Source organism: Ranitomeya imitator, chromosome 1, assembly GCF_032444005.1.
Source record: "Ranitomeya imitator isolate aRanImi1 chromosome 1, aRanImi1.pri, whole genome shotgun sequence".
NCBI classification, from domain to species: Eukaryota; Metazoa; Chordata; class Amphibia; order Anura; family Dendrobatidae; genus Ranitomeya; species Ranitomeya imitator.
This window is the reverse complement of record NC_091282.1, coordinates 401,278,434-401,291,571: the sequence shown is the minus strand read 5'-3', so window position 1 is coordinate 401,291,571 and position 13,138 is coordinate 401,278,434. Positions and strand designations below refer to the sequence as shown.

At 42.2% G+C, this 13,138-nt stretch overlaps 1 protein-coding gene across 1 annotated transcript in view; it reads left to right on the top strand.

Moving 5' to 3' along the window:
- The window catches only part of ROR2 (receptor tyrosine kinase like orphan receptor 2), a 291,391-nt gene that overhangs the window by 162,378 nt on the left and 115,875 nt on the right, over window positions 1–13,138 (top strand). The window contains exon 2 of the mRNA XM_069762335.1: window positions 6,002–6,082. Coding sequence (XP_069618436.1) covers window positions 6,002–6,082 — 81 coding nt within the window. The remainder of the gene's footprint in view (window positions 1–6,001; window positions 6,083–13,138) is intronic.

Below are 13,138 nucleotides of genomic sequence, written 5' to 3'. Positions count from 1 at the left end.
ATGCAGAAATGAAATACAGTGAGAACATAATCAGTGTAATTAATAGAACACAGTCTACATTTCTGTTATAAAGTTAACGTCCCAACAATTTCAAGATTTTATTGGCCAATGTCAATATTAACTCTTTTCCACTTTAACAATGTTAGCAATCATCGGAAAAACTATTCATAACTGCAAATGCTTAATTACAAGTATTGATAGTAGATATATATATATATATATATGTATATATATATATATATATATATATATATATATGTATATATATATATATATATATATATATATATATATATATGTAAGATGAGGAGAGTTTGAAAGAAGGAAAGATAATGAGAGAAGGAAAGAAGAGAAAAAGGAATAAAGATAAGGACAAGTAGGTATAATATAGGTAATTGGGTACGGGGGGGGGGCGGATTCCCTCCCTCGGGTGAACCCCCACTCCCATCCAACGGTGGAGAAGATGGTAAATTGTTGAAGTTGGTTTCAGATCATGGAAGCAGGTTAAGTTAGATAAACAGTATTTCGAATGTAAAAACATCTGGAGCCATTTCAAATATAGATCAGGGTCTAGATAGCCATACGTCTAATTCTGGGATTTCCCTGAATGCAATCCATGGAGCCCAAGTATAGTAGAATTTTGTAGGATCCCCGGTAGTCTGATTTATCAATTGCTCCATTCTATAAATATCGTTAAGTTCTGCAACAAATTCAGAACATGAGGGGAATTTTTCTTGTTTCCAATACCGGGGAATCAAGTTCCTAGTAGCCGTGAGGAAATGTCTGAGGAGATTCTTTTTAAACCCAGATATCTACAGGTCACATAAGGACAAGAGGGCTAATTCTGCTGTGGGCCGGACCTTACAGATAAATAGTTTATTATAGAGATCAAAGATTGACATCCACAATTTCTGCATGGGCGGACAATCCCACCAGATATGGACATATGCTGGAGATGCGCGTAGGAAAAAGGAACATGTGTCTGGAATCACCGGGAACATAGCATTTACCAAGGAAGGGCATCTATACCACCTTGACAAGATCTTATAGCTCCTCTCCTGCGACACAGATAGGATCTTGCCCTTTCCTCTTGAGATAAAGATATCCCCAGGTCATTCTCCCATTTCGAAAAAAATATTGGAAAATTGTGCGTTCGGGTTTGACCCCTTTGGAAAAGATTATATAGTAAAGAGACCGTGTGGACCGGAGGTTCCCCAGCAATACAAAGTTTCTCAAAAGGGGTCAATGCTCTTACAATATTGTTTTGTTTAAATGTTGTGTATATGAAACTTTTCAATTGTTCATAGAAAAACCAAGTGCCCATAGGAGGCTCCTCCCCTTGATATATTTCATGTAGAGGTTTAATACCAGTCTGATTTAAGTAGTCGTATATTATAGGCCTTGAGGCTCTACCTATGTTCAGGTAGGTCTCCCTGTGAAGCCCTTCAGGAAAATTAAGGTTATCATATATTAGTGTAAGTGGTCCAGGGGATGTCGAGATTTGTAGGCGCCCGCCGCTCTGCCGGATAAATAAAATCATGCTTCTAGTCATAAAGGGCAAGCAAAGCCCCCCTCCCTTTCGCCCCTTGTGTTCCATAATGTTATTTGAGGATCGCCTCCAATAAGGTCACCTTCCAAATTAACCCGCTTCTTACTATTCCTGCTGTGATATAGATCTAAAATACAGGTTCCTATTGATGCCCGACTGTAAACCATAAAATCCAGTAGTCCAATACCCCCCATTTGCTTAGATCTGCTTAATACAAAGTATGATGTATGTGATCTAGCATGTGACCAAACAAATCGGGTAATTACCTTCTTAAGACGCGAGAAAAAAAAAGAAGCAGGTAAATATAATGGGATTGTTTAATATAAGAGACGTGGCAATAGGTCCATTTTAATTACACTAACTCTACCAAACCAGGACAATTGAAGTCTGTGCCATCTCTCTAAGTCTTGAATATACATATTGAATCAGGAGCCCCATAAGATGCTCCATAGAAAATATGCCCCATATAATGCTCCATAAAGTTCATGATGGGCCCCATAAGATGCTCCATAAAGTTCATGATGGGTCCCATAAGATGCTCCATACAAAAATATGCCCTATGTAATCCTGCATAAAGGTTAATAATTGCCCCATAAGATGCTCCATAGAAAAATATGCCCCATATAATGCTCCATAAAGGTAAATGATGGCCCCATAAGATACTCCATAGAAAAATATGCCCCATATAATACTGCACAAAGGTTAATGATGGCCCCACAAGATGCTCCATATTAAAATATGCCCCATATAATGCTGCTGCTGCGATAAAACAAAAGACATACTCACCTCTCGTTGCTGCCCCTCAGCGTCGCGGGCTCTCGGCAGTGACTGTTCAGGCAGAGTGCATGCACTAACCACATCATCGCGCCCTCTGACTTGAACATCACAGCCAGAGGACGCAGAAAACACAGCACAGCGGTGGAACGGAGACAGGTGAATATCGCATGGCTCACCCTCCCCCAGTCCTACTCACCCTCCTGGCGCTTCATATCAGTCCCTGCATCTCGGGCACCAGCATCTCTCTTCCTGCCTTGCTTCCTGTGCTGAGCTGTCAGTGTTACCGCTTATTAAAGTAATGAATATGTGCTCCATGCCTGTGGGAGTGGAGACGCGTGCATATTCATTATTTTAATGAGCAGTACCAAGTGACCACTCAGCACAGGAAGGAAGACAGAAAAAGAGATGCCGGCGCCCAAGATGCAGGGACTGATGTACAGCAATGACACCGGGAGAGTGAGTATGATGTCTTCTACTCCTCCACACTACCCCCCCTCCCCTGCCGGCAATGACTCATGTATAGGCCGAGAGGGGCGTTTTCGGCACAAAAGATGTGCTGAAAATCTCAGCTTGTACACGAGTATATACGGCATTCTAAATCTTTATTACGTATAAGGAAATACCACCATCATAAAAAAATTATTTAAAAGGGCTCACATGATGGGGAAGAAAGGAAAATAGAACGGTATACAGACATGATTAGATTAAATCATGATATGAAACAAATGGTTGGCCGGCCATTAGTACTTATTAGCTACTTTTGCGGCACTTTGCATGTTTGATGTCCCATCAGTCACCAATTTTTATCATACCAAGTATTTGATATCTTCACGTCTGTATACCCTCGTGTTTCTTGCTTCCAGTGATGCCACTTTTCCCTATAATGTGATATAATTTTAATTATTTTTAAAGATGTTGGCATTCTATATATGTAGTAAATATTTTGAGTGTCTCCTATTTGTGAAATATTATAGAATAGAGAGCTTCTATTAAAACTTAACTTTTAATTTTAACCTTATAATATCACAGGGTATTAACCAATGTAATATACCGTATATACTCGAGTATAAGCCGACCCGAGTATAAGCCGACCCCCCTAATTTTGCCACAAAAAACTGGGAAAACTTATTGACTCGAGTATAAGCCTAGGGTGGAAATGCAGCATTTACCGGTGAATTTCAAAAATAAAAATAGATCATTATTTCCCCATAGCTGTGCCATATAGTGCTCTGCACCGTTCATATTTCCCCATAGGTGTGAACCATATAGTGCTCTGCACCGTTCATTGTGCACCCTAGCTGTGCCATATATGGTGCTCTGCACCGTTCACTGTGCCCCATAGATGTGCCATATACGGTGCTCTGCACCGTTCACTGTGCCCCATAGCTGTGCTGTGCCATATACGGTGCTCTGCACCGTTCACTGTGCCCCATAGCTGTGCTGTGCCATATACGGTGCTCTGCACCGTTCACTGTGCCCCATAGCTGTGCTGTGCCATATACGGTGCTCTGCACCGTTCACTGTGCCCCATAGATGTTCCACATAAATTTGTGCCGCCGCTGCCGCAATAAAGAAAAAAAAACACATACTCACCTCCCTTGATTGCAGCTCCCGGCGTCTCGTTCCGGCGCCTCCATCTTCCCGGCGTCTCTGCTCTGACTGATCAGGCAGAGGGCGCCGCGCACACTATATGCGTCATCGCGCCCTCTGCCTGATCAGTCAGAGAGCGCAGACGCCGGGAAGATGGAGGCGCCGGCCGGGAAGATGGATCGGCGCCCGGCGGCTGGAACGAGGACAGGTGAATATGCTATACTCACCTAGTCCTGGCGATCCTCGCGCTGTCCCCTCCTGTCTTCGGTGCCGCAGCTTCTTTCTCTATCAGCGGTCACCGGCACCGCTGATTAGAGAAATGAATAAGCGGCTCCGCCCCTATGGGAGGTGGAGCCGCTTATTCATTTCTGTAATGAGCGGTCCCACGTGACCGCTGAAGAGAGGAAGAAACTGCAGCGCCGAAGCCCGTGGGACGGCAGGGACAGCGCGAGGATCGCTGGGACTAGGTAAGTATACCTCAGCGCCCTCACCCCCTCACCCGCCGACCCTGCCACCCACCTTGACTCGAGTATAAGCCGAGGGGGGCACTTTCAGCCCAAAAATTTGGGCTGAAAATCTCGGCTTATACTCGAGTATATACGGTACGTAAAAACAACCATAAAGGCACAGTTGCCCGAAACTGATCCAATGGGTGTCTCACTCACCATATACCGTAATATGTACAATGGAAATCTGAATGTACGTAACCATCAAGACAAAAATTATCAAGATTTCATCCAAGCCAAAGGAGGTAATGGTCCGTAGAATTCCATGGGCAACAGATGAAATAAGGGACATGGAAATGCCCTTTTAAGGGTTGTCATGCCCCATGCGTGACTCTCACACTAACAAGGGCAGTACCCAGGTGTGGTACTAATCTAGTAATCTAGGTGACCCCAAAGACCAAAATTCCTGAAGCGCTTCCACCTTAATAATAAGGTTCCATCAGGGGAGTGTACTTGTGGGGGAAAGAGAAAGAAAGGCAGCTAGTGCCAGATGTTGTCAGTCTACTTGAGACAATGTAGGAGATCACAAAGGGAGAATCCTGTTTGAAGAAGGTGCTGCAGCACTCTGTACACCAAACCAGAATGTCACTGTCACTACAGGACTCTTTGTGATCTCCTATATTGTCTCAAGTAGACTGACAACATCTGGCACTCACTGACATTTTTTCCTCCCCTCCCCCCCCACAGGTACCCTCCCCTGATGAAACCTGATTAGTAAGGTGGAAATGCTTTGGGAGGGATTTTGTTTTTTGGGGCTTGATTAGTACCACACCTGGGTACTGCCCTCGTCAGGCTGGTAGATACACACGGGGCATGACAGGGCTTAACAGAGCCTTTCCATGTCCCTTAGTTCATCTGATGCCCATGGAATTCTACAAACCATCACGTCCTTTAATTTGGCTTGGGTGAGATCTTTACAATTTTAATTGTAATGTTTAATATAAACCCAGATTTCCATTGTGCATATTATATGATGAGTGAGACACCAAATGGATTGTTTTAGGGCAACTGTTCCTTTATGGTTGTTTTTACGTATATTATATTGCTTAATACCCTGTGATATTTTAAGGTTCAAATTAAAAGTTATGTTTTAATAGAATCTCTATGCTCTGATACTTAACATACTCCTGAGAGAGTTTTGGGTCTGGCATAGACCCGGCGGTATCCCTCTGCTATATACTGTACTATCTCTTATTTGTGTAGTTATATATACCTAGTGCTGTTTTTCAATGTAGGCTAATAGTTAATTCTGATGCACCATCAGGTCCCATGCACTTTGAAAAGGCATAATTACAATGTATTATTATTTACAAATATGTAATATGTGCCTTTTATGATTTAGCTGGTTTTGTTATCATGTAAGCATAGTAGGGATACAAGAAATGTGTCGGTAATTCTCTGACTGGGAACTCCAATGACATATTATTTGTGTTGTAGGGGTGCTTCATAGTTCTGGTGGTTAGATTGTGAGGGCACTAGTAAATAGTTGTTGAGATGATCATTTCATGGACATCCTTTTCGTTAAGGCTTGACTTTATAATGAAATATTTCTATTGACTGATGTTTACTTCTGTTACAGGTGAAACAGGCGATTTATCCAATTCAAATGAGCCCTTGGGGCAACTGGACAGTCATGATAGACTCGTTCCGACTCCTCGGGGTAAGTCAGACAGTTCTTGATGAATTCCTTCATATGATATTCACCTAATCGTTGACATTTCTGTATATCAAAATATCATACAGCCTGAGAGCTCTAACACATTATACCTGCACCTTATAATTTACATTATTGAGCATCCCAACACCCATGGGACAGGATACGACACGTTTTTCACTCAAGTCAAAGTGTATGACAAAAAGAGTGAATCGTTGGTCTACATGTCTTTCATTTAGCAAACTGAAATACAGAAAAGTAATTGAATTGTCTGCTGAGTGTAACAATATGTACAAAGTCATGGTGGTGAGAGTCAGACTTCCATTTCTTTACACTTCGTGGTATACTGGAAAGTAACCCAGCTACTGAAACATCTTGATGCAGACCACATTCAGAATTAGGAGACCTCTGCATCATTATCTTGGCTGCAGACGAGTGCAGTGCAACGCTTTCACACCCATAACCACCATGTTCTGGAAACCAAACACCTAACCCCAAATATGTTTCTACATGTATTAACTACCATTGATCTAAATACCATAAATACAGAATGAACAGTGTATAAAATATATATGTATAAAAAATGAGTGGAAATCAAAAACCTCCTAATAGTAAAAATGTACAATGTCAATTGACACTAACATAAAGAAGAATTGAAAGGTATGTAACAACTATGTTTTACTAATTAAAATCAGATATTTGTATTCAGGTCATACATTATTCTATTTTCTGTACATTATAAAATGAGTGGCCATCTTGCATAATCTGCTCGTAAATCTATCACCAGGTGTTTGCTACTTCATCTGAGATCAAACATGATGGAGGGGCAGGTGACAAAATCCTGGTGACAGCATATAGAAGCCGAATTTGTAACAGACACACGGATCATAGGAAACAATAGATTAAAGATATATTTATGAGGGAGTTTTCCAGGCATGATTTGTGATCCGTGCAGAGGTCTTTGTGCAGGGAAGGGGAGGAGGTGAGTTGTGACAGTCATCTATTCTGTTTAGTAGATCCGGTGTTCTCCTGAACTCTTTCGCATTTAGACAATGAAATGATTGCAGTGAATTGTTAGTTTATTTTGAGACTTAATGACCAGGGTAAAAACTGCAAGATTTTTTTTAAATGGGGTTAGTGACATAAAAAAATCTGCGGATTTACACCTGTGGATTCCTATTGAGGAGCAGGTATAAAATGCTGCGGAATCCGCGCAAAGAATTGACATGCTGCGGAAAATACAACACAGCGTTTCCGCGCAGTATTTTCCACAGCATGTGCACAGTGAATTTGGTTTTCCATAGGTTTACATGGTACTGTAAACCGCATGGAAAACTGCTGGGAATCCAGGACTTTCCCTACAGTGACATTTGGCGGATGCGTCGATAAGGTGCTCTCCTCACATCCTCCCTGCATAGTCATCGCTATGTACACATGGTTCCTAGCAATGACTATGCAGTGACATAGGGTATACGTGAGTTCCGTGACCTGGAAAAAATTACCCCAACCCCCTTAAACAGATCTCTTAACAATCTAAAGAATAAACTTCTAACGTACTCAAAACAGCAGACGGAGACATATGTTGGATTTAATTGGCCACAGCAGCCATTTTATTAAATAAAAGATAACAGAACTTTTATGACAACCCAGAATAGGAGGGGCGGTCCTCGAAGCCCCAAAGTTATAAAAAACTCAGTATCCCAAAAACTCCACAATGTTCAGCCCAGGATGAGTCTTACCCCCAGCCGTAAAGCACCAGCTCAGGGATAGATAACAACCAATCCTGGTCCACCGAACCCACCCCCATGCCAGGGGTCCATAAATCCACCTCACGCGGAATAACCGTACCGCGCCTTGTTAAATTCTCTCATGGGGTGTCCAGGACCTCTCAAGATCCCCACCCCATTGAACCACGATTTACCATTTCCACCGACTTCGAGGACCTCCACCCCCGCCAACTGCCGTGACAATACCCTGACAGCATTCACATAACAAAATAAATACATTTAGACGCCTCTTAAAACAATACTCCAAAAGCCCACATATGCCGACTTCACCCCCCCCATTACCCTAACCAAAAAAGGGAGGGTGGGCGGGAGATTCCTCACTTGTCACGCAGGCACCTAAAATGGATGCCTGCGTGAGGAGCGTGCCCCTTTTTATGTGCCCCCTCCCCACAGTCCCCTAGTTCCACCCCTTATTTTCAAAAAATGCCCCTAAAGCCACCCCTCAAGTTCCCAGTTAACCCCTTACCACCGTATCCCTTCTAACTGCTCCAGCTCCCCAGGTCCCACGTAACCCCGTCATGGCGGCCTCCCTTTACGTGCCGTGGGCCCCCAGTACGGCCTTTCTGGAGGAAGTGAGGAGAGCACCTTATCGGCACGCGCGCCAGAGGTCACAGTGACTCGCCAGCACCTGCGCAGAAGATCCCTGAATGCAGCGCCACAACTGAAGTAGTGGTAGAGCAGCACCATAATTGACATGTGTGGGAGGAGGGGTAGTATTGTAATGAGGAGAGGAGGCAGGGATTACTTCCAGGCACCGCACACCCCAGAGCCTGGAAGAAATCATTATAACATAAGGGAAGAATATAAGATTTCTCCACAACAAGACCGCTAACATGAGGCAGACAGGTAGGACTAGTGTAACATTTCTATTACCTGTATGCCCATATTAGTAGGCCATATACGTTCCCAGGGGTGACAGATTCCCTTTAACCCCTTCATGACCGGGGGATTTTTCGTTTTTCCGTGTTCATTTTTCGCTCCCCTCCTTCCCAGAGCCATAACTTTTTTATTTTTCTGTCAATTTGGCCATGTGAGGGCTTATTTTTTGCGGGACGAGTTGTACTTTTGAACGACATCATTGGTTTTAGCATGTCGTGTACTAGAAAACGGGAAAAAAATTCCAAGTGCGGTGAAATTGCAAAAAAAGTGCAATCACACACTTGTTTTTTGTTTGGCTTTTTTGCTAGGTTCACTAAATGCTAAAAATTACCTGCCATTATGATTCTCCAGGTCAGTACGAGTTCATAGACACCAAACATGACTAGGTTATTTTTTATCTAAGTGGTGAAAAAAAATTCCAAACTTTGCTAAAAAAAAAATAAAAAAAAATTGCGTCATTTTCCGATACTCGTAGCGTCTCCATTTTTCATGATCTGGGGTCGGTTGAGGGCTTATTTTTTGCGTGCCGAGATGACGTTTTTAATGATAGCATTTCGGTGCAGATACGTTCTTTTGATCGCCCATTATTGCATTTTAATGCAATGTCGCGGCGACCAAAAAAACGTATTTCTGGCGTTTCGAATTTTTTTCCCGCTACGCTGTTTAGCGATCAGGTTAATACTTTTTTTTAATTGATAGATCGGGCGATTCTGAGCGCGGCGATACCAAATATGCGTAGATTTGATATTTTTTTTATTGATTTATTTTGATTGGGGCGAAAGGGGGGTGATTTAAACGTAAGTTTTTTTTATTTTTTTCACATTTTTTTAAACTTTTTTTTTTAACTTTTGCCATGCTTCAATAGCCTCCATGGGAGGCTAGAAGCAGGCACAGCACGATCGCCTCTGCTACATAGCAGCGATCTGCTGATCGCTGCTATGTACCAGAATTGCACGTGTGCTGTGAGCGCCGACCACAGGGTGGCGCTCACAGCGACGGGTGATCAGTAACCATAGAGGTCTCTAGGACCTCTATGGTTACCATCCAGACGCATCGCCGACCCCCGATCATGTGACGGGGGTCGGCGATGACGTCATTTCCGGCCGCCCGGCCGGAAGCGGTAGTTAAATGCCGCTGTCTGCGTTTGACAGCGGCATTTAACTAGTTAATAGGTGCGGGCAGATCGCGATTCTGCCCGCACCTATTACGGGCACATGTCAGCTGTTCAAAACAGCTGACATGTCCCGGCTTTGGTGCGGGCTCACCGCGGAGCCCTGCATCAAAGCAGGGGAGCCGGCATCGGACGGTATAGTACGTCCGATGCCGGTAAGGGGTTAAATGAGCAACTGGAAAAAATTACTTACCTGGAGGTCTGCATAAAATAAATAAAAACATATAATCCAACGCATCCAATCTTTTTACCTCCAACTTCTGACGTCAGAGAAGAGGTGGAACTCCACTATACACGTCAGATACATGTCTGTGTAAATCAGCAACATTAATTCATTTGATTCAGCTTGCTTTTGTATGCCACCAAGGAATATGAACTGTTTGCTTGCTTGATAGTCTTCACATTGTTTGCAGAAAGTCCTTCATGTGTAAACTGATCAAATTAGACTCCATAGCTAGAGCAAGGAATAGGCTAATAATGGCTTGCAGGGCTCTTCTCTTAAAGGGATTTCCAAAAATTGAAACATATCATCAGTCCTGTTTGCCCTGTTGTACGGGCAGCATGGTGTACTTATAATGCTTGGGGTCATGGGTTCAAATCTCACCAAAGGCAACATCTGCAAGGAGTTTGTGTGTTCTCTGTTCCAAATGCAACAAGATTTTAGAAAGATAATGTCACTTGTAAATGAAGTATACCAGTTACTTAACAATATATTTGGGAATTGCTAGTTATGCAGTGCCATAATATAGTTTTCAAAGTGGCTTCAAACTGACCTTTGTTTGATGCTTTCGTCTTGGTCCATTGGTGTATTTAGTATACATCCTAGAGAACAGATTATGAGGTTTCATGTGCAACCATCTTCAGTGCTCTCTTAACATTCAGAACAGTACACCTCTTTGGAAAGTTAATGTTAAAGTGACATAATTGGCACACGCTGTTGATGGCTAAAACAGACATTGTGAAGCAGCCTAGGCGGCAATGGCAATAGTCTGCCATATTTTATGTTCCATCATCTTGGCCATTTAATAACGCAGTCTAACTTTGTAGTCTCAGATCTGAGCCTGTGCTGCAATCTGGCCAGTACAAGGCAGAGTATAAGGAAGCAATTAGTCAAGACTGTTTTCCTTGAGAATGTTGTTTATCCTCAGGAAAGAGATTTCTTGCTTCTGCTGTTGGCATGTTTTCACCTGGGTTGGGATTAATATTTTTTTCTTTTTAGTAAGTAAACAAACAAACATTCTCTCCTTTGTATGGTGTGGACCACATACCTTGCCGACACCTCTGTGAGTTTTCATATGGGCGTATGGACTTATGCTGTGCTTCAAGCCTGGACTACACTGTTTATATAACTTTTTTATACTTGTCTGCTTTATGTTGTGATAGAATCAGGACTTTTTGGAAAACTGCACATAAGAACCTTTAAAGGAACGTGTCTTCGGAAAATAACCTACCGGTTTATTTTAAACCAGATTTTTGTGTTTCATATATTTTTATGGCAATGTTTTCTTTTTTTATAATTACTATTTAAAATAAAAGAGAGCGAAACCTTGAATTTTTCACACTAGATGCTAGGGCTTTTATAAACTCTCACTTGTTTTTTCAGGAAAAACACTTGCACATTAGCCACAATGAACAGACTCTGACTCCATCATTATATTAACTCATCTAATGGGTGCGATCATTGTGAAGGGTCACCTGTGACATTCGTTTATTGTGACTATCGGATCTTGTAATCTTGCCTCCAATGATAAGGAAATTGCTGTAAACTCTGAAATGACAGGTAGTCTATAAAAAAAAACAATAGCCAGTGTGAAAATTGCAAGATTACTCATTTTATATTTTAAAACACCACTCCAACTTTTTTTTATTTCAGCGCTGGAGTGGTGCCACTAATTAAAGGTCCCTTCCCCTAGTATTATATTCACCGTTCGCCGTCTTCATCTATTCTTGGTGCCGCTCTGGTCGTCTTCTACAGGTTGTAACCTGCCGGATCGCTCCAGTATTTTCTGGGCGATCCAGAACTCACTCATTAGAGCCAGAACAAGGCATCATAGACGTACATTGAGAACTTGTGCCTGTCGCCTCTGACTTCCGGTCATTCAGGAGTTGCTGTCACAAGATGGTGGATCAGGACTGAAGCAGTTAGGAAGGTGTTTATTATTGGATGCGGTGATTGGATTATTGGATACAGTCATTGTTAGGGCGTATTCACACGTTACGTTTTTGCTACGTTTTTTTCTGCTCCTTTTTGCTGTGGAAAAATGCAGTGTTTTACAATACCCGCAAAGTGAATGAGATTTCAGAAATCTTGTGCACATGCTGCTTCATTTTTCCTTGCGGATTTGAAACCTGTAGCATGTCAATTCTTTCAGTATTTTTGCATAGTTTTTTCACCCTTTCAAATTAATAGGAAAAAAACGCATTACAAAACAAACTAAAAAATGTGACAAAACATGCATATTTTATGCAGCTTTTTTCTGGCCAAGACACATGTTTTTGTGCAGAAATGTCTGCTGCAATTACTTACGGTGTGCACAGATCCTTACAGGAGGTGTGCATTTTAATGTGTATTGTAGATATGTAACAGACATTCCTGCACCTAAGAGGGAATTCACCATATGATTTCTAAATCTGAATAGTTCTTTCCAGAAACAATGTTCTGACTTCCAACCATTTTAATATTTTGATAATCTGGCTTTGTTTGCTGCTACTGTAGCGTGAGATAATCGTGGCTCTCACAAAGACAAAAACAGCGGGCTAATAATGAATGACTATCTAAGGGTGCCTATAAGATTTTGATACCTCTCGGTCAAATGCTTATTTCACAAAAGCTGTTCTTCCCTACTCTTCCTGTACACACATAAAATCAGAAGATAGTCCTTAAGGGAGTCTGTCAACACAAAATGACTGTTCAAACCAGGCACAGGCGCCCGGTGCACCCTTGGCATGACCGAGAAGGCTTATGTCCCTTCCCTTCTAATTGTTTTCTGTCTATCTATACCCTCCTATTTTTCGATTGACAGCTCTAGCTTTACAAGAGCCAGTGAAGGGTGGAAATAGATGGAAGACAGTAAAACGAGGCACTGCACTGCTCAGCCACGTCAAGATTGCACCGAGCGCTTATGCTTGGTCTGAACAGTTATTTTGTGCTTACAGACTCTCAATAGAGCATCCATGTGCACGTGCAATAGTGGGATCTTAGGAAAAACCTAGTCCTTGTACATA